General features: G+C 45.5%; 1 protein-coding gene and 1 long non-coding RNA gene across 3 annotated transcripts in view; one reads left to right on the forward strand and one right to left on the reverse strand.

Annotated features, from left to right (window-relative positions):
• The window catches only part of LOC127606070 (uncharacterized), a 36,327-nt gene extending 25,615 nt beyond the window's left edge, over positions 1–10,712 (forward strand). Inside the window, exons 3-4 of the long non-coding RNA XR_007963728.1 lie at positions 9,548–9,639; positions 10,316–10,712. This is a non-coding gene — a long non-coding RNA (uncharacterized LOC127606070). The remainder of the gene's footprint in view (positions 1–9,547; positions 9,640–10,315) is intronic.
• On the reverse strand, positions 1,569–21,270 carry pdgfra (platelet-derived growth factor receptor, alpha polypeptide). 2 transcript variants are annotated; one of them, XM_052074065.1, is made up of 29 exons: positions 21,049–21,270; positions 17,645–17,723; positions 17,262–17,555; positions 16,277–16,537; positions 15,478–15,617; positions 14,669–14,831; positions 14,254–14,446; positions 13,510–13,625; positions 12,620–12,916; positions 12,273–12,536; positions 12,065–12,195; positions 11,828–11,996; positions 11,544–11,733; positions 11,330–11,445; positions 11,079–11,205; positions 10,804–11,000; positions 10,306–10,400; positions 10,075–10,207; positions 9,515–9,619; positions 9,268–9,378; positions 8,936–9,089; positions 7,931–8,094; positions 7,549–7,664; positions 6,994–7,116; positions 6,799–6,910; positions 5,664–5,763; positions 5,451–5,556; positions 3,171–3,406; positions 1,569–2,987 (listed from the first exon to the last, which is right to left on the reverse strand). In XM_052074065.1, exons 2-29 carry the CDS (start codon positions 17,703–17,705, stop codon positions 2,840–2,842), a joined length of 4,422 nt encoding a protein of 1,473 aa, XP_051930025.1. In that variant the 5' UTR covers positions 17,706–17,723; positions 21,049–21,270; the 3' UTR covers positions 1,569–2,839. The 2 variants fall into 2 exon arrangements, with proteins under 2 accessions (XP_051930025.1, XP_051930026.1); XM_052074066.1 differs by lacking the exon at positions 21,049–21,270 and adding an exon at positions 20,626–21,042.
• Between the last annotated feature and the right edge of the window lie 47 nt (positions 21,271–21,317).

The raw sequence follows: 21,317 nt of genomic DNA on the forward strand, positions 1-21,317 counted from the left end.
TCACCACAAGCGAAATCAAAAGGTAGACGATAGCCATCGGTTGGATTTATGTGAAACTGCTGCCAAGAAGATGACCTTTTAAAATAAGCGAGAGGTGAAGAGCAGCGGTTACCAATAAAAGTCTCAGCGAACGCCAGCTCCTTCACCATTTTCGGTCAAAGCTTCTGTTGCTCAGGTTGGGTTCATGAACTGTACGCGGTCCTCCCCTTGCTCCATATCCTCAAGGAGGAGTTGTATTTTCTGGGTTCTACCCCCCTCTAACGGTCTGATGCTGAATAACAGCTCCAAATCACTAAACGAGCGGTTTGAGGCGCTTGCTGGAGCAAACGAGAACTATTTCGTCTCCTTGCGTACCCGGGTGTCTGTATTATACTGCTCCCATGTGGCCCGAGGCACGCGCCCTCGAAAGAAGAACATAGTGTCCATTGAATTGTTGCCAAGAAATGTGGCCCAAAAAAAAAACGGTTGAAGCTCTTGGCATTCTACCACGTCATCTCCATTTGTTTTTTTTTCTTTCTCATGATGTTTTTCCGAGAAAGACATTGTGACGAAGAGATTCTCTGTTCCTGAGGTATGATTTTAAAATGTTTTTTTCTTCTCTGTACGTTTGTTGAACTAACCGGTACATATGTTTCGAATCGCTTCCGTACGGAAGAGGATTAGGGCCAATGAAGAAAGAAAAAATAAGGTTGGCAAGATTCTGACTTTAAACTCAGAAATGTGACTTTAATCTCAGAATTCTGACTTTAATCTCAGAATTCTGAGATTAAAGTCAGAATCTTGCCAACCTTATTTTTTCTGACTTGACTTTAAAGTCAGAATTCTGACTTTAAAGTCAGAATTCTGAGATTAAAGTCAGAATCTTGCCAACCTTATTTTTTCTTTCTTCATTGGCCCTAATCCTCTTCCGTACTTCCGCCTCCTTTTACTCCTCACATTTGAATACACTTAAATGTACACTTTATTCCTTAAATGCTGCTATCTACTTACTATTAGAACGAATTTGTCTTACAATTAACATTTTTGTTCTCCATTTTACTGTCACTGTAGGACATTGCTTCACAAATTTGGCACGCTACAAGGACTACAACTTACTATTGAGGCACAACTTTTTTTTCCTTATTTGATGTTGTTTTTAACATTGTACTCGTGATTTTAACTGCTTGTTGTAAGGTGTCCTTGAGTTTCTGGAAAGGCGCCCACAAATAAAATGTATTATTATTATTATTATTATAAAACTGTGCGCTATTGACATTGGTGTGCTAAAAGTACTTACAAGAGCTAGATGTTAACTGGTAGTATTTTATAATATAATAATCTCTCTCTCTCGCTCTCTCCCTCTCTGTATATATATTTGAGGGGCATCACGTAAACCAGTCTGAATGGGAAAATCAGATTTGATTTCACCGAACCACATTGAATTACTACATTTTCATTTTAAAATCTTTTTTTTTTTTTGCAACGCATCGCACCCCATGTTTTGAAATATGTATCAAAAACCATCTTTTATTAGAGATGCTATTGATGAAATGCCCGAATAGACAGCCGTCTTCACAATTCAAAAGCCATTTTCTTCCACATTATAAATCATTTATTGCAATATATATTGTAAATCATCTGAATGTACAATGACACGAGGAGTAAAGCATCAATATTTGGGTGATTAGCTGTTATGAGTATGACGCAGACAGCGTACCGTCAGCCTGGGTGAAAAAAAAATCCTACAAAAAAAAAATTCAAAGTGCAACATTTGATTGTGAGTGACGTCACAGTCGACAGAGGACAAGGCAGTGGTACAGCTTAGGCTGGGGGACGACACGCAACGACAATGACTATGTTTGGTTTATTTAGTGCTTGTTTGATAGTCGGCGGAATGATTAAGAGGACGACATGCTCTCAACAAATATTGTCGAATTCTGTCTGCAGTGAACACACACACACGTGCTATTCGTAGGTGATAGCAAATGAGCGAAGATCCACAAATGACGCTTAAAAAAAGTTTACACTTTGATTGTATTTGGCTATAGGTGCCACAAGATGGCAGCAAATGACTACTTTACTCTAAATGAAGTTCCTCACCTCACGTCAACAGTTCTTTGGCACCAAGATGCCACCGGATGGCCCCAAAAATTCAAAGATATGTGGGTTCACTGTATTTCAATTGTTACATGCTATCCGGGAAGCCTAATATGTGCTTGCGTTAAAAATATGATTTCCCACTCATTCTCTCTTTATAAAAACAACTCTGGTGCTATTTACACGACAATCACACTCCTTCAAAAGATCAATTTTTTTTCTGTTACACAAGGTTCAATCCATTCACACGATATTCACAAATAATACATGTGTACATAACGACGACGTAAAAAAATAAATGTGTATTCCGCCCTCCTGGTCACGTTATCATAATGCCTGTGCACATGTTTTTGTGCTTTTAGTATTGCTACTGATTGTGCCAGCATCAGGTGCTTTGTACAGTATGTAGATGGGGGGTCGCGGGGGTGGGGGATCCACATGCCAAATTTGGACTGCACCGGATGACGTAGTGGTTAAACGTGTTCAGAAGGGCGTTGGTTTAAAGCTGCTCATCCTTCCCTTCTTGCAATTTAAAGGAATGCCCGATGAATAAAGCTTGTCTACTGAAAAAGTCTTTTTTTTCCCCCTTCACTCGCTCCTCCAGCCCAACAGGGGGCAGTGTCCCAAGAGAGGTAAAGTCTGAGTGGTTTGTCCTCCACCTGGGAGGGGTGGGGGTCGAGATAGCTAAAGTGTTTGGTTGAACGGTGGGTCCTTTGTCGCCCCAACCCCCCACCGTTCCTCCGTCCCTCCCTCGATGATGATGTCACAGGAAGCTGTCCTCCCCCAGATCGCTACAGTCCAGACACATCTCGTCCAGGAGCGTGATGTCCTCCAGGGTTTCGCCCTCGCGCTTGGCGAACGTGGAGCTGCTGGAGCCCGTCTCGATGGCGCTCTCCTCAGACGTCTGCGAGCTGCAAGGGGTGGGAGCAAACATTTAGACGCGTGGTCGATCGAAAGCAGGCTTTCTACTTTTGCGCTCTAGGAAAACGTTTTTTGCAACAATCATACAAGTTTTTTGTGGCAAACCCCCCAACCTAACCATAAACTAACCTAACCCAATCAACTTATTCCCTTTGAATTGAACATTGCAATACCTGTGTCTGTTCCGCTTTCCGCATTCATCATCGGACATGGGGTCCAGGTCGGGCAGTGGGATGATGTAGCCGCTGTCCGAGCTGAGCCGCTGCTCGTCGAAGCCGCTCTCCCGGTCCTTCAGTTTGCCCTGGTTCTTGTAGGCGATACCGATGTAGGCGTCGTCGCTCTCCACGCAGACCCGCGTCACGGCAGGGTGGTCGCTCTTCAGGAAGTCGCGATTGACCCTCTCGTAATGCTGCGGCAGGACGGGAAATGACACCCATTACATTAAAAACAGGCCGGTATCGACCTAATATTGATACCTGGTATCGGTACTCACCCATCTCTACATTTTGATCAAAAATATGGAATACTCTGAGTCTGAACTCCCTATCGCTGTCGCGTTGGTTACCGCCAACTAAATTGTCTGCAATTTTATGACAGTTTCAAATGTATTCCAACACTTCATGTATTGCATATGTGACAGTGTGAACATAGAACTAGATGGTGCCGTGCAAACTGTAAATCGGGCTTGGGTCCTTGCATTGTGGTGAGGAAAATAAAAAGCCCCACCCCCTTCTCAACTGTTAAAAGTCCTGAGAAGGAGACCGTTTTGATGTCACTTGTGTGGTGTGGACTTTAACGGGATAATTAAGGGCATGAGTGGTTGCGGTGAGGACGTGGTGTTGGGGTGGCGGGGGTGAGGCCCACCAACTGGTGCTATTCCACTGTAATTACATGTAGTAGAGGCAGTCGAAAGCTTTATTACACTGGTAAAGTACTTCTTTAACTTCTTCTTCTTACTTCTAAAACGTTGGTGGCGTTTACATAAGGAGTGGGACTATATGTTTGTCTTTTTCGGGAAAATCAACAGTCTGACTTCTTTTTAAGAACGTGGAACATCAGCAATTTGTAATTTTGGGAAAAATGGTTCATCGACAAATTGTTCTTTTTAGGAAAGTGCAACATCAATAATTATTATCTTTTTCCATTTAGGAAAGAGCAGCATTAGTAGTTTGTTTTCATTTGAGGAAAGTACAACATCAGACGTTTGCGTTATTATGAAAGTCTAACATCGATTGTCTCCATTTTTGGAAAAAAAGCAACATCAATACGTCAACAAGAGGCAATAATCTTTTTAGAAAAGCGCGGCATCAATACTTTGTCTTCATTTTCGGATGGTACAATATCAAACGTTTGTCTTTTTAGGACATCAGTAGTTGGTTTTCATTTTTGGAAATTAACAATGCATACAATTGCAGCAGTCTAATTCATTCATTCATTCATCTTCCTAACCGCTTGATCCTCACTAGGGTCGCGGGGGTTGCTGGAGCCTATCCCAGCTGTCTCTGGGTAGTAGGCGGGGGACACCCTGAATCGGTTGCCAGCCAATCGCAGGGCACACAGAGACGAACAACCATTCGCACTCACACTCACACCTAGGGACAATTTAGAGTGTTCAATCAGCCTGCCATGCATATTTTTGGAATGTGGGAGGAAACCGGAGCACCCGGAGAAAACCCACGCAGGCCCGGGGAGAACATGCAAACTCCACACAGGGAGGCCGGAGCTGGAATCGAACCCGGTACTTCTGCACTGTGAAGCCGACGTGCTAACCACTGGGCTACCGGGCCGCCCAGCAGTCTAATTGATTATGCTATTTTAAAAAAACGACATCTTCTCCTGCTTGATCTGCAGAGCCACTTTCAATTCTGCTAAAAATTAAGTTAGCATCGCTCATTATTATTATTATTATTATTTTTGTGCTGCAATGACGTTCCACACACATCCACACAAGCATGATTTACGGATGCTCTCTATATCGCGTATTGCTAGCGCGTTATCAGCCATCGTGACATTCGAGCTGCCCTGTGTATGTTTTCGGGCTAAGTAATTTCACATTCTCCGTCGCTTACCTAATATAATCCCTGCGGGGAACTACGTATGCCTTTATACCACATCGAACATTGCCAACCGAAAAATCTGATGTGCAGTCAAGCCTGTATTTTGCAGGGATTATGTCACGCCTTTACATGAACCATATACTCAATCTTTCCGAGGCGGTTGTCGTTTCCATGTACCTTTGGACTCACTGCTTAGCAACAAACATTTGAAAACAAAGGCACGCATGATTAAAGCCTCTGGGGGGATGTGGGGGGGGGGGGGGGTGGCATGAGGAGAATGCACAGGTCGAAGCGGAGGGTCAAAAACAAAAAGAACTCGGTCAGATAGCAGATGGAACAACAAGCGTCAGCCGGGCATGTGAAAGGTTGCGGGGGGGGGGGGGGGGGGGCACTCACTCTTTTGTAGCTGGATGGGAGCAGAGATGAGACGGTGTCACTCAGACCCAAAAAGGAAGGCCTCTTCTCCGGTTCGCTGTTCCAACACTTCATCATTAGCTCGTAGCTGCAAAGACAAACAGGTTAAGTGACGGCTGAGCTCGTAATTGCCGCCTTGGTAGTCAAAGTTCAAAAGGGAAAGCGAGGCGTTATATTCCAGCCCGACATACGTACACATCGAGAGGCGCGTGTTCCGGCTTGCACATCCTGTATCCACTCTTGATCTTGTTGTAGAAGCTCGAGTCCACCACCATACCGGGATAGGGTGTTCCACCTTCATGTGAAGAGGAAATGCACATGAAAATCAAAAGATGATCTGATGGTCGCCGGTGCTTGAGGGTTCATTTGTTTTCTGGTGGCTCGAGCGTGATATCGATTCGGTCACGTCAAACCATGAATCGGATTGATTTTTGAATGCTCCAATTCGTCCACGTCAACTGCATACTTTTGTGCATGTTTGATCTGCTCGCGTTGAAAGGCTATTGAGACGTTTCGGGCGAGACGATCTGTGGTCAAAGGTGAAATCAGGACATGCTTTTCTTGGAGACTTGACTCAGATACCATTTTTTGTGTGTGCCGCATTGTTGATCCATATCAAAGCAAAAACTTCCATCTTTGCCTTAGGCAAAAACACAGAACAAGATCAGATGATCTGATTGTTGTTGGTGCTCTAGCGGGCATTCTGTTCCATATTTAGTGATTTTTTATTTTTTTTTAGCAATTTCATATCAAGGCATGGATTGAAGCGATTTTCATGGCTATTAAACCCAAAAAATATCAACAAGGGTGATGTCGGGACAAATTTGTCTACCCAGTTTCCAGAACATACTTAGCGGTAAATGGAATATTGATCCATATCAAAGCATAAAAAATAAAAAAAACCATCAGCCTTTATGTGAAGCAAAACGACACATGATCAGATGATCTGATTCCAGTCGGCGCGCTAGCAGTCTTCTGGTTTTAGGCGGTTCTAGCTATGTTGTTTTAAGAATTGATCACATCAAGGCCAAAACTGGATCATAATCTGGTTGCCGTGAAACCCAAAATGGCCGAAATAGATGCCGATCAAAGCTGAAATTGAAACACGCTTCCCTTTGCCGCTGTACCGACATTTATCGCCGTTTGTTATACTTTGGGACAGGTTACGATTCCACAAAATTCTGCTCCAGTCTTCCCCTACTGATTGTAAATGTTATCTAATCCGAGGTCAATAACATAGCTCGGGTCAAGGTATTTATTTTGACGATGGTTGGTGGAAGAATGACACATTTGCGCGCAGATTTAGCTTTAGCATCGACAGGTGGCCCACCTAAGGAGAATATCTCCCAAAGGAGGATTCCATAAGACCACACATCGCTCAGGGTGGTGTACATGTTGTCAAAAATGCTCTCCGGTGCCATCCACTTGACAGGGAGGAAGGTCTGCACAGGAAAAAAACAACAACATGCCTTACGAGGGACGGTCTTAAGAGAAAGCTAGCAAAAAAAAAATCTTGCTGACTTACGCTGCCTTTGGACACGTAGTTGTTGTCGTGCATGATGTCTCTAGCCAGCCCAAAGTCGCAAATCTTCACAATTTTGCCCTGAGAGAGGAGAACGTTCCGGGCGGCGAGGTCACGGTGCACACACTGTCAAAAAGAAAAACCAAATTAGCCAGTTTTTCGTTCCTTCGCTTCCCAGGACTTCTATTTCTGCATTAAAACCCTGCTCGTGTTTAATGATAATACATATTGCTTCACACAGCATGAAACTTGTATAAACATGCCAGTGGGACGCGTGGATGGATGTGTGACCACTTATTTTATTTAGGGATAATAACTATGAAGCTGGGGAGGCCGGCCTGGTAATTCTAGACTTGTCTGTGTTGCTGCTATATTCAGACGAACTGGCCTCGCTTGTGAGCGCGTTTGCTTGTGACTGCTTATCAGGCGACGATCGCTCGAATGGCTTCGGATGTCGTGACACAACAACCATAACAGTAATGGGGGAAGAGAATACTCTGTGAAATAAAGACTGGTTTTTATTTTTTTTTTTGGTGGTGAACCAGAGTCCAAACTTACATTCTTAGAAGCCAGGAACTCCATGCCCTTGGCCACCTGGTAGGTGAAGCTGAGAAGGTCTGTGGTGCTGAGACCTTCGTCCATGTTGTCCGACAGCAGGTTGTCGCCTTCCATTTCTAGTAAAGACAGCAACACAAAAACAAAACCAAAAAAAAACAAAACGTGCTTGTCATAAATATAGCGTTGGCTGTGCCGACCTGGCTTTGGTTAATGGCAGGGAGAAACCGGGCAATAATACGCAAGTGCTGCAATTATCCTCTCTCCTCCGCATAATTACAGGGGCGTACCCATCCTAAATTCCGACAAGGGTGTACCCCTGGACTAACAAACCGAGCAAGCGTAGCGCGACAACAGAAGGAGCCACACAAAAAGTTGCACTCACCGTTCGAGCCTTTCTGGGAGGGTGGATGGTCGTAGTCCGAGCGCTGGACGTCGGAATATTTGGAGGTGTTGGGCATCTCCAGCATGGGCACGTATTGCTGAGTGGTGTCGGCCTGCTTCATGTCCATGTAGTCGCCTTTGCTCTCAAAGGACAGGATCACATAGCTGCGGGCAAAGTACCGGCGACCAAAGTGTCAAAGCCAAGACTGGAATCTTATTTGCTGCATTCCAGAAAATGGGTTGGCAATTTCCGCCGCCGGAGATTTAATGCAAATCTGTGTACCCAGACGCTAGCTTAGCTGACTTTGAATGCAAAGGCAGGCTACTCCCCAAATTGGACCAGTCCAAGAGTATAATTAGTAGAATAGCATCCACACGTAGCGCCCCATGTTGCGTTAGAGCTAGCATCCGCGCTAAGCATTCCGAATTGCGTGCACCGCTTTTCCGCACACTTTAACGATCAGAAAATGTATCGAGACTATGTTCAAGCTAGCATTGGTGCTAACATTAAGGTTCTGAGTTGAAGGTTATAGTTTTTGCGTCACTTTAAAATTCAGTTCAACCGGTGCGGAAAACCATTCCTTGATGTCGGTATGTGCCTGCGGTTGCGAGTAGCAAAGGATACGGCCGAGGCTAACGCGGGCGCCGCATTTAGAACCTGCTGCGGTCGCTGTTAGTCATCCGTCAACACGGATGACCCTCCGACAGGAGAGATGGTTCCCGATTGACCGTGTTACAATTGACAGCTAACGCCGTACCTCTGTCGCAATCTAGTTAGCGTGAAAGCCGAAACCACTTCAGGTCTGCGATTGGATTTGCCGAAGACGCCAGACAATCTCCTCAACCCGCGGGAGAGAATGAAGATCGAGTTACTGATCTCCGCTTTGGGGGAATGTGTGCGCACGTGTGTAAGAAAATGGAACCAATCGATGTGACGTGGTTTTTGCGAGCATCAGGCTCACTTTGGATAAATGCATTAAACTCAAGTAACCCAAACATGCCCTACCTTCTGCTGCTCTCATCCTCTGGGTTGATTCCAAAGATGTCCAAGTCTTTCTTCTGTTTCTCCGGGTTAAGGCTCAGGAAATTCTCTCTATTCTTGTGCAGATAATTGACCAGATCACCGTAGAAGCAGTATTCGGTGATAATGTAGATGGGGCCTGGGAAGGAAATGACAGATAAGAAGTCAGCCTGTGGACTAATCTTATCAGAGGGTCTTTAAAAAACAGGCACGGTCAAGATGGCCAGCTTCAAATTTCTCATGAAAGCCTGTTACGATTCCACTCAAATCGCGGTTTTGAAGGCGTTGGATTGAAATGCTCATCTTTAGGTCCCTACCTGACTTGGTGCAGGCTCCCAGGAGGTTGACAATGTTGAGATGAGGTCCGAGGTGAGTCATGATCTTCAGTTCTGACATCAGAGCTTGTTTCTCACTGGATCTGGCCGTGGCTACAAGAGGGAAACTTGGCTATTACTAAAAATGACATGATTCTGGCTGACTCATATTTTTTGATTTCTTCAATTGGAGCGAATCAGGATTTTATTTTTTTATTTTTTTAATGAAATAGAAACCTGGTTGACGCACGTTTTAGCATCTTCACTGCCACCTTCATGACAGGTTGGGAGCGACTGAGTCCATAGGCGGTGCCCTCCACAACCTTCCCGAAGGCTCCAGAACCCAGGATGCGACCTGGGGGGCAAATTTACATGGTGAGCTATCAATCTAGAACATGTAGGCAAACATACTCTGGATGTCTCTGCTTTATTATGAGTGGTCCTGGATCACTGGGCGCAAAGCTTCCAGTTGCACTGTAGGGACAAAAGTCCTAGACACGCCTCCCGCTTTTAGGCAATTGTATCATTCCAACGTTGTCGAAAGGTCCTTTTTCTGTTCTAGCGCAAATGATTGCAAAATCGTTTTATCTTGAGTCATCTGAAGGAATGGCCGAAAGTTTTTCACAGACACACTTGGATATATTGTACCGCTTGTAAGTCTTTTACATCGTCACGTCCAAGTAAGGGCTACTGGCAAGGTGTCCAACCATTTTGTTCAACTGCATATTTCTTTTACATCGTCACGTCCAAGTAAGGGCTACTATCCAACTATTTTGTTCAAATAATGTGACTTCGCTTATCATGGCTCACCCAGCACTAGCCTGTCGCGCGGGAATTCCCATCTGGAATCATACGGCAGCTGCATAGGATCCACGTAGATGTACTCGTGGCCGTCGGGGCTTACGGACTCGATCACCCTCCAGCGGATCTCGTAGCGCGGTTTCTGAAAACGCATCACCGCTTGTTAGACTATCGCCAGAGATGGAATTTGATGGCGAGAGCTGGGGTGAATCCATGAGAATGAATGAATGAATGTAGTACCTGTTTCCAGATAACAACCAAGACAATGAGTGAGATGATGACAATGACCAGCAGCACCAGCACAGCGGCAGCTACGGTCAGCTCCCGATGAGGGCCTGTTCGGGAGGACAGTCGGCGGTAAGATGCGTTTCCGGATGGCACTTATGACTTATTTGATGAGATGCTACGCGAGAGGCACTTAATTAACTCATTCACTCCCAAAGACGTTTTTAAACGTCTTTTCAGTCTTGGTCTAGAATTGACTGGTACTGAATGAGTTAAATGCAGTTTGCATTACTGAAGGCCAGAGGGGATTCTGGGAGCAAAGAGGTGGGTGGGAAAAGTTTGCAGATTACGGGTGATGATAGGTTGTAAAGCTCCGGAAGGACCAAATAGTTGAAGGACTGCATTAGCTGTCAAAACAGAGCTGGCATGCTTGACCAGACCGGTCGCACCAAAACCGGAAGGGACTTGAAAACATCTGAAGTTAAAGGGCGCGGGAACGGTGTTTCCTCTTACCGCTGGACACGAGCTTCACTTCCCGACTGTCGGCGGCCATTTCGTTGCGGGCCAAGCACCGCACCGCTAACGTGTTCTCCAAATGGCCAAATAGGATCTGGCTCTCCAGGTGATTGTCCTCGTCCACATGCGACTCCACCTGGACATCCGTGGAGTTGGCAGGGAGCATCACCCAGTACGATGAGTCGTTGGCACAGCTAAACAAGAGACAACATACCGAAATCATCCTCAGAGTCACCCAGGTTGAATTCCAAAGCGACCGGCCGGAGGCTTACTGTTTAATGTTTTTACAGATGAACCATTCCACTTCCGGAGTGGGCTGCCCCCCGGCGATGCACACCACGGATTGGCCTGAAGCTGACCCGTGGTGGATGTCCATCAGGTCCACAATGACCGCAGGGACTGGAAGAGTCACACAGTCACACAACTACAGTATGTGAGATAACGTCGCTAAAAGCCTGCTAGTGCAGGAAGGTGATAACATTAAAATCACACTGAAAGGGGTTTGGGCATTCCTTTCGCCGACCTTTGACTTTGAGGTTAAAGCTGACGCTGTGAGTTTGGTTTCCATTCTCCACCCTCATGGTGTAGTTTCCATTGTCTTCCTCTTTTGCACGGATCAGGGTGAGGACGCCCGAGTACCTACACCGAAAAATAACACCGTAAGTTGGGGTTCATCCGGAATGTGACTCGGAACTGCCGCCATGCTCATTAGTTGAGTCGGAATGAGAGAGTCTCACCTGGTCTCGCTGACCTGACGCAGACTGGTGGAGATCTCGGCAGTGACGTCGCTCAGCGGGAGTCCATCCTTGAGCCAGGTGACGCGAGAGCCGGGGAACGAGTCAATCTCGGCCCTGAACTCACGAACCTCGTCTAACTCTGCCGATTCCTGGCTGCCAAACTCCGGCCGCAAGAACAGAAACTCACGTTCTGTTCAAGAGGAGAGGCCGGCGGTTTACGAGGCATTTTTACGAGTGTTTAACAATGCCTTGTGCATATTACAACATCAAGTTTTTTTTAATACCATAAACTGTGATGGCTAGTTGCTTGGTCTGGCTTTCATTACTCATGATATCGGTGATGGAGCAGGCGTAGAGGCCGCTGTCTTTGGCCGAGGCTTGTTGGATGGTCAGGGTATAAAGAATCTCCTGATCCCGCTTATTCTCGTGAACCGTCTTATTCCCACGGTTTGCCTGCCGGGTACAAAGTACGCGTTTCAGATCGAACGTCACAGTTGATGACGTGACCAACGACCTCTCACCATTTTGCCGGGATATTTCCAGTGGTCCTCCAGGATTTCCGACCCGCGAGCCAAACAGGTGACTGTTATGGTGTCTCCGACCAACAGAGCGGTTCGTTTGGCGGCCAATTCGACGTGCAGAGCGCCACCGCCTGACACGCGACAATTCAGAAGGTCAAGGGCCGAAGCTGAAGGGCCGATTTGCCCCCAGGGCCTTGTAAATACGCACCCGTCCAGCCATGGACGATGTACTCTTCGCTGTAGTGGACTTGTCCGTTTATGAGGGCCTTACAGATGTAGGTTCCGGCGGTGAACACCCCCAGGGCGCCTCGCTTGCTGTCATAGACACTCGGCACAGGCTGCTGGGTGTCCATGTTAAGCAAAGTCACATTTGCGCTGGGATCGGACACCCGACACTGAATCTCCATCTCCTCATGACCAGACAGGACGTGATTCCCGAAGGGCCCCGGTGGCACAAAAGGAACATCAGGATCTGAGCAAAAAAAAAGAAGTCACTCAGCACAGGTAAGGAACGGGATGACCAAAAATGCTAACGAGACGCCGTGCTCAGCAGACCTGGCACGTAGACGTAGATGCTGCTCTCCTCCGCCTCGTCTGTGTTGTTGTGGCTGTAGAAGCAAGTGTAGAAGCCAGTGTGCATGGCCGTGGCTTGGTCCACCGTGAGGGTCGTGACAAATAGACCGCTGTTGTCCTCCTGCGTCTGCTCAGGCACGTCGAGCGGCACGTCCCAAGCCAGTCTCGCTTCGCCCCGGCAGGTCAGCGTGAAGGGAGCGTGCAGGGCCACCACCATTTCCTCTGTCTGTGGCAGCAGCACCGGGCCCGAGGATGGCGGGAAGGTCAAAGCAGTGGAAGCTAAAGGGAGAGGGAGAAGAGGGAATCAAAAATCATCCTGGACTGTCCTCGCATTTGCTCTCAAATTCTTTAACCCTTTAAAGGGACAGCGGTTACGGTGACTTATCATGTGGTCAGGTTATTGGTGCATGAATGGGTTAAAGGGGTTTTTAGCAATGCGCAGCCATTATCACCACACTCAGGTAGCACTGCCAGGCTCATTACCCCTGTGATGCCTTATCCTGTCCCATCCTGTCCTGTCCTGTCCCATCCCATCATGTCCTGTCCTGTCCTGTCCCGTCCCGTCCTGTCCTGTCCTGTCCTGTCCTGTCCTGTCCTGTCCTGTCCTGTCCCGTCCCATCCTGTCCTGTCCTGTCCCATCCCGTCCTGTCCTGTCCCATCCCGTCCCGTCCTGTCCCGTCCTGTCCTGTCCTGTCCTGTCCTGCCTTCTTAGCTACTTATCACACCCTTCCTGTGTAGCACTACCTTCCCCCCTGTGCTTCCATGCGTCCCATTTTCTCTCCCAACTGTCCCGATTACGGTCGCAAGTAAGCGACTGCTTTTGAAGTCATTGTTGTAAATCTTAGTTGATGCTTTTGCTTAAAAGTTCTTACATCTGACTTTGAGGGCGAAGGAGAACTGGGCCGTGCGAGAGCCGCTCACGGCCGTGATGGTGTACGTGCCGCTGTTTCTTTCCAGAGGCTGCCGAAATGTCAGAATGCTCTGGTACCTGACACAAGAACCAAAACGTGACTTTGTAAGTGATGTCATCACAATCCCCCAGACAACATAAATACAGTTTGCGCCTCAGTGTCTTGTGAATTTTGGTTTCAGCTGCACAATATCAATATTTCAAAGAAATGGAGAATATTATCTGGATGCGCAACAGCATGAATGCGAATGCTCGTCTTTCTGTATTTGTGTAATTCAATTTCAATATCGAGCGCTTCATATTTACAGTGGATCCAGGTGGTAATCGTTTTAGCTCGGCACAAAGCCTAGAAACATCTGTGCCTTTAAAAAAAAAAAAACCTTGGCTTCATCCAAACATAACAACACGCACCAGCCAGAGCTCTTTGCGCTCAGGTGGTTTATTTGATCTGCATGTAAAAAAAAAAAGTAACATCAACAATTATGTAGCTCCGCGGGTGGTTAAGCCTGCGGAATCATAGCATAGCAAGCTAAGATCTTCTGGCACAGAACTCGTCGGTGCTTGTTCGATGATCATGTATATTATGACATGTTTACGACGAAAACCTTTTTTTGGGGGGGCGAGCAATTTGCCCGGAGACATACGATTAAGTTTTACTTTCGGCCAAGCTAACCTTCTCCAGGTTTGGAACCGAGTCGTTTCTTACCTGTTTCCATGAAGGTGGCTTGTTTTGGTGAGAATGTAGTAACTGTCTGTTATGTCCTTGCCATCTCGCTGCCAGCTCACTTTGGGCGAGGGGGACGCATGGATGAGGATGGTGAACTCGGTTTCCTCCAGAAGGCTGACAAACTCAGTCGCGAGGATCCCGCTGTGGTCCAGGGTCACGAAGGAACTCTCCTCTGCAGAGACCAGGGGGGCGGGGGAGGGGAAAAAAGCGCTTCAAAAAGGGAGAATTCAGAGGTTTGCTGGGCAGGAAGTGTGGCCGAGGAGAGGGTCTGGCACACATCTGCCAAAGCCATCGCAGGAACGACGAGTATGATCTCGAAAGCAGAGGTAAACCTCCACGGTTTCCCCTCAAGAAAACCACTTCCACGCACCGCGCCGGGGCAGAAGGGTCTTACCGAAGACTTTGACAGCCACGGCGCTCACGCGGACCTTTCCGCTGACTTGGTGGGTGACGGAGCACTCGTAGGTGCCGCCATCCTGAGTGCCGGTTCGTTGGATCACCAGGGTGTAGACGACCCTGTCGGGAAAGTTCTGTTTCATCTGAACTGCTTTGACAGCCTGCAGGAAGAAAAACAGGGAACCGTAAGAATTATTCAGAGGACCGACGCATACAGTAGCAGTTAATGGTTAAAACACAGGATGGAGGGCAAGAGATGAATCACGATGGAGTCCAAAACCTGAAGTCAAAAGAGTCCAATTTTCTGGAAAACGGCTCAGGGGAAGCCCTAAGCTCATGATCCTACAATGTGCTGTTGAGATTAAATCGGATCTGCACAAGAATAACAGCAAGCCCTCGCTGTCGTGTGCAAGACATCTGCCCTACAAGTCTAAAGGCCTGTGGGGGGGGTCAAAGGATTTCCAACGCTTTGAACTTCTTCCTTCTCCCGGGCCATTTGTCCCATACTTGGACTTCCGCGTGACATGTTACGCGTGAACAGTTCGAGCTGACGTCTAGATCGTAAACACACGAGGACCGTCCGTCCGGCAGGCCTCTGTTATTCTTAAGGCGTTTTTGCTTTGAGGCCCCTAAAAGGAAGGCCAAAACCAGCGTTTGGCTAATTTGAGACTCTGAGCTCCTGGGGAGGACAACAACACGGAGGCGTGACCGGCGGTTTGAAGAGAAATGAAGCACAACGCGGACGCGGCGCAAAGCCTCGAAGGTTTTCAAAGTCGAGAAGACGGAAAAGAATGCAATGCATCTCGCCTGTGTTTTCGGGTGGAGCCACTGCTGGTGAAAAGAGGAGCCGGCGGGGGCCACGCAGGTGATGTTGAGGGGCTGCCCCGCACGCAATTCCTCCGCGCTGACTTTGACGTCCACGTTGAAGTCCTCGGCCTCTGCCTCGACTAAAAGAGCCACAAGGCAAGTGGTGTTAGAGCATCATCTGACCATACACACACACACACACACACACACACACACACACACACTGAATGAGGCCTGTTTGGCCATTTCCCACATTATGATAATGATCTAATATAATGTCTCTCGTGTGGTGATTTCAGCCGGCAATGCTCTCATCGTAAATACGTGGACATCGGGTGAGTTACGTGCATTATTTTTTCGCATGCTCCCATTTCATTCTCCACAGTGACCTTGATGTACGGTGATGATGTCATGATGAAAAATGATCAAGGTTTAAAACTAGCATTTATCCTGACTCATGTCTTATTTCAAGAAACAAATATTTGGCCAAACCAGACACATTCGGGAGCGAGTGAAATTAAATTACATGTCACGTTTGTATGTTGGATCTTTTCTCGGGATGGACAATTGATGTTTCCTCATTTGCATCGGATAAAATTAAAAAATGAATTTTTAAAAATTATGGGGTGGCACAACCTCTGAATGTTCTAATGTCCAGTTCAGAGGCAGGTGCTGTATTGAATGAGTAAATAAAATGTTCTTTTTTTATGCTAATAATTCAACGTCTGTAGCATACAATTTATTGTAGATAGATTCATCGATTCTAATACTGATAAAACCATTTCTAGATTGCCCGTACCATGATCTTTGACAGTGTAGACAGCACTGGTGAGCACCCGGCCCTCAACGGTGGTTTCACACTGGTACTGGCCCGGAGAAAGGCTCCCGAAGAAGCCCAGCTTATTGTCATAGAAGACGGGCATCTTCTCCCCGCCAGGTACGCTTCTCAGGGTGACGTGGGAGTTGGGATCGGACACACGACAGGGGATGGATGCTCCCATGGCATCCGAGGTGACAACCAGATTGCTGGGGCTCTCAGGGATGAAGGGGACCTTGGGATCTGAGTGTACAAAAAATAAGATAAGACAACAAAATAACACAACAAAACACATATTACACATAATAACAAAACGCATAAGGCACAGACAGTCGTGCAATCTTAATCACTTTTCCTTGCATACACTTTGTTGTTTGAAGCAGTTCTAGATGACATTGACATGACATATAGAGGGACAATTTAACATTTTCATTAATTGGGTAAACATGCCCAATGAGAGAGAGAGAGAGAGAGAGAGAGAGAGAGAGAGAGAGAGAGAGAGAGAGAGAGAGAGAGAGAGAGAGAGAGAGAGAGAGAGAGAGAGAGAGAGAGAGAGAGAGAGAGAGAGAGAGAGAGAGAGAGAGAGAGAGAGAGAGAGAGAGAGAGAGAGAGAGAGAGAGAGAGAGAGAGAAGAGAGAGATGATTTCTATCACAATATTAACAAAACTTATTCAGATAATTCTATAACCGGTCGTGTCCTCCTGTATTTAAAAACGTCACTCAAAAGTAAAAAAAATAAAACATGCCCAATGAGAGAGTGAGAGAGAGAGAGAGAGAGAGAGAGAGAGAGAGAGAGAGAGAGAGAGAGAGAGAGAGAGAGAGAGAGAGAGAGAGATGATTTCTATCACAATATTAACAAAACTTATTCAGATAATTCTATAACCGGGGTGTCTTCCTGTATTTAAAAACGTCACTCAAAAGTAAAAAAAATAAAATAAATATATAATGACGAAACATCGAACCAGACCTGGGACAAAAACGTAAATCTCGGCTTCCTGCTCCACTTCCGGGTCACCTGCTGCCGGGTTTGCCGCCAAAAGCTCGTCCACGCAAACGTAGTAGCCGGTGTTGGCCGCGGTGGCGTTGTAAATGAACAAGGTGGCCGTCATGTAGCCCGGCAACACGAACGTATTCCGGGGCAGAGGCTCGGCCCACACAACGCTGCCGGTCCCGCTGCAGCTGACGTTGAACACGGAGTCTGGTCTCAGGACGAATTCCGTCTGGTCCGAGATGATGGTGGGAGGCGGCAGCCCGCACTTGACTGTGACACGAACGTTGTTTGCTTTAGTTTTGAACTCACCACCAAGCACTCCATATTTGAAGTGTGGAAGCAAACGGGAACATACATACCCGTGACTGCCAACGTTATGATGGACCCAAAGAACACATGGAATGTTCTCCAACCATCCATGTTGATGGACGTCCTGGCCTAGAAAAGACAAGACAAGAAAAGGTAATTGAAGTCACCCCCCAAGTAAGATTTAATGGGGAACAGCAATGGTCACTTTACATCCACAAGCAGCAAAGACTTCACAATAACTTCTTGTTTCGTTTGTTTATTGAACATATAAACAGATAATGGAAATTTGGGAGGAGGTAAAGGGAAGTTTTTTTCCAATTTAAGAATAAAACAAATAGTCATTGTTAAGCACAATTTACATGTTCAAAGGAAGTAGGAAGTTAAGAAAACTCAGTCCTAATCCTTGTGAGTTTTAATTTGTTTGACATGATATGATATGATATCGGTTTGTACAGGGACTACGTAAGCACACGCTCTGGTACATTTATATATCGCTTTTCTCTCATACTCATCAGCAATATTTCGTTACACTACATTCAAGTCAATTCAAGACCCCAATCCATTTTTTACTCGTAGCCTTACAAATCAAGGCGATGAAAGCAACTTGAAAGATTCCAAATAAAAATGCTACTCACCAGTGTTCTATCTTTCATCTTATCAATAATCGACTGGTCAAAGTCCAACAAAAACTGGCGCTTGTAAATTATAAGCGCCTGTTTTCGTTTGTCGAGGAGGAAGGACCTAAGTACAAATACTTGGGTACTGTACCTAATTAGAAAGAGCTTCTTGTTTTCCAAACTTTTTACACAGAACTTCTTACACCAAGTACCACAGAAAGAAAGATTCTCACCATACCAGCGCAGTTTGAACATTAACCCTGTGCTTCAATATGAGAAAAGTTGCACTTAAATAATGACTGAATTCAAATGTACCGTGTGGGGTGAGGGGGACAGTTGTAAAAGGTAACATGCAAATATATTGTACTTGTAAATAAAACTAAACTGCCCTTAAACATGTGAATGAAAGTGCACACTTTCAACATTAACACCTCACTTGGAAACTGGATCGCAAAATGAAAGAAAAAAAAATACTACTTAACTGAATAAAAATGTCCCTCAGTTCTTAGCAGTAAAATGCATTTTTCTTTTTGCAAATGTATATACAACTGAACGTTTCTTTAATGCACTTGCACTGAAAAAAACCCCAAAACATTCAAGCCAATGTAGCGTGTAGCAATGTTTTAAATGTAATTCAGTTATTCTTTTGGTTACCACTAGAGAGCGGTAGTGTACTTCCAGGAGTCCATGCAACACATTTTAAGAATTACTGCCTTAAAATGAGCCAATAATGATCCCCAGAAGGCGAATAATGGCAAAAACGTGCAGTTTCGAGGTTTACATGTGATTCACTGTTTTTACAAGTGACTTTTTTGTATCTTCATCTATGAAGAGTGCAACATTTTATGTTTCCTTCGTTGAGCTGGCATGTATGGTCCAAAAACGGATTATTTGTACTCTATTGATTGGTTGGGCGACTAGTTAAAGGATTGACTAAATTTTTTTGTATCTGTACTTAAAAGTCTTAATTTTACTGGCAGCATTTAAATTTTGTCGTGTACGTTTCAAAAACGGTATCAGTATTTTCCACTCCTTTGTCAAAATAGGCTTGCTACTTTTTTCACCCTCACGATTACAGTACAACAAAACAAAAGATGAAGAAAGTGATGCACCAGATTGAAGAAGCAAATTATTCCACATCCACGGCTTGATTTCATTTTTGGCGGCATTGTCGCCTCCAAGAATGATTTGTGGCGAATTGGCTGTCTCGTCCACTAACGGGAAAAAAAAACATATCCCTTCTATTTTGATTAAACAAGCCGGTAAGTTATATTTTCTTTTCGTTATCATTAGCAAACGTAGCATTTTTGACTTCTCAGATGAACACTGTGCATGTTTAAAAAACAAAACAAAACATTTGCTCATAAGGTTGTTTGGTTTTCGTTGTCAATTTATCAAAACGGGTACAGTATTGCATGTCGTATACAATCAACTAATTTTTGCTTTTGTACCTTAGTAAAAGAAACGTACAAAATGTGTTAAATCAGTACTTTGACATGACTTCTTACTGTATACTGTTAAGGAATTTACAATACATTTTTTACATATTTGGAACTTTACTTGAGTACATAGTTTGAGTACTTTTTATCACCTGTGCTTTTCGTTTTCTGGTTACTGATTTTGACGCTCTTTCCTTCGAACCAATTCGACGCCGTCCACTTAAAATGGTTAAATCGTTCGACTCTTGTAGTTCATAAGACTGCCACTGGAGGGAGACATAGTCCACCACTTGAAACCCCCCCCCACCCCTTCTCGCCTTTTTTTACTCTTCGTTACCCTTTCCCCCACTAAAAATGTAACTGTAACTGCTTTTTTTTTGCTTTTGTTTTTTTTACACGTCAACTCATTGAAAATACCGAATTTTCTGGGTGCCTTTTGCAAGTTTTGATTCATTTTCTTGTTTATTTTTGACGTGTTCGATCAATTGATTGTGTGTATGTGTGTGTGGGGGGGTGTTCTGAAGTTTTTATGGCTTCTTAGGGTCAAGTAATAGTTTGCAATGCAACACTAGTTAAAGGCTTACATAAGTTGCGTTTGATGTTTTCATCTCGGACAGAAATGTGAGAGATGAAAAGTTTTTTCAAGGAGAGAGTTTTTTCAAGCTCTTTTGGTCGCTGCACGAGTTCCAGTGCGCAATAATGCTTCTTCGTTGCTTCTTTCATTGGTTTGCATTTCTACATCTAAGATATCCTTTTTTAAATATTGTGTATATTCCTTTTTTACGGCTAGGTTGGCTTTGAAGTGTAATTTTCTTTGCCGCAATCAATCCGTCAAAAATGCGCAAATGCTGATTGTTATTTCAGCGCTGATTTGCTGTGTAAAGTTGTACATCTGTATCCATTAATGTAATCCCCCCCCCCCCCCCCCCCCCCAAATTCAAGATTGACCCACAATACGTGCACAAAAATACCCACGAAGAACAGCCCGTTGCTCCACAGTCCAATCTTCTCTTAATGATGCCCCCCCCCACACACATTTCCCCCCTCTTTTAATTAATTCCACGCATTCCACAGGAAACAAAACAAGCCGAAGTGAAATTCCAAAGTGCGGGGGGAAAAAAACAAGAATCCCACCGGTGGATGACTTCCAGGACTTTTGAGGTGATACCTCCAGCTGCGCGGAGCTTCTCTCCAGCCGGGTGCGCCTCACCTCCAGCGGTGTGGGGAGCGGTGGGGGGGTAACCATATGGCGCGCAACGGGGGCATAGCCAATACGCAAACTTCCAACCACACAACGAATGTGTATCATGTATTAAACGGGCTATTTTAACGAATTAACGCACACTAAAGAGCACTTCCATTTTTTTTTTGCTTTCCCCAGCCCTGGCTTCAATTTACCTTGAGTAATCCTCTCGTTACAATCCGTCAGAGCAAGTACATCCACAGGGGCTGAAAAAAAAAAGTTGACTCCAAAAAGGCGCTTAATAGTCCACGGAGTGCGTGTGTAGGAATGTGAGTGTGTGTGTGTCTGTGTGTCCACGTCCACTGAGTGACTGAGCGAGGACGACCTGTGAGTGGGTCCAACTTACAGTCCTGCCTCCTACCTCCCTCCCTCCCCTCAGAAAAGTCATCATCTGGCTCCAAGTAAGTCGCGCTCAGGAAATGAC

This window comes from Hippocampus zosterae, chromosome 8 (genome assembly GCF_025434085.1).
Source record: "Hippocampus zosterae strain Florida chromosome 8, ASM2543408v3, whole genome shotgun sequence".
NCBI classification, from domain to species: Eukaryota; Metazoa; Chordata; class Actinopteri; order Syngnathiformes; family Syngnathidae; genus Hippocampus; species Hippocampus zosterae.

Coding starts and splice junctions, on each gene's coding strand:
- pdgfra (XM_052074065.1), bottom strand. CDS start 17,705: ATGGATGGTTGGAGAACATTCCATGTGTTCTTTGGGTCCATCATAACG. Junction 11,997..12,064: donor GGAAATATCCCGGCAAAATG/GTGAGAGGTCGT, acceptor TGTACCCGGCAG/GCAAACCGTGGGAATAAGAC. Junction 11,446..11,543: donor CGTCAGGTCAGCGAGACCAG/GTGAGACTCTCT, acceptor TTTTCGGTGTAG/GTACTCGGGCGTCCTCACCC.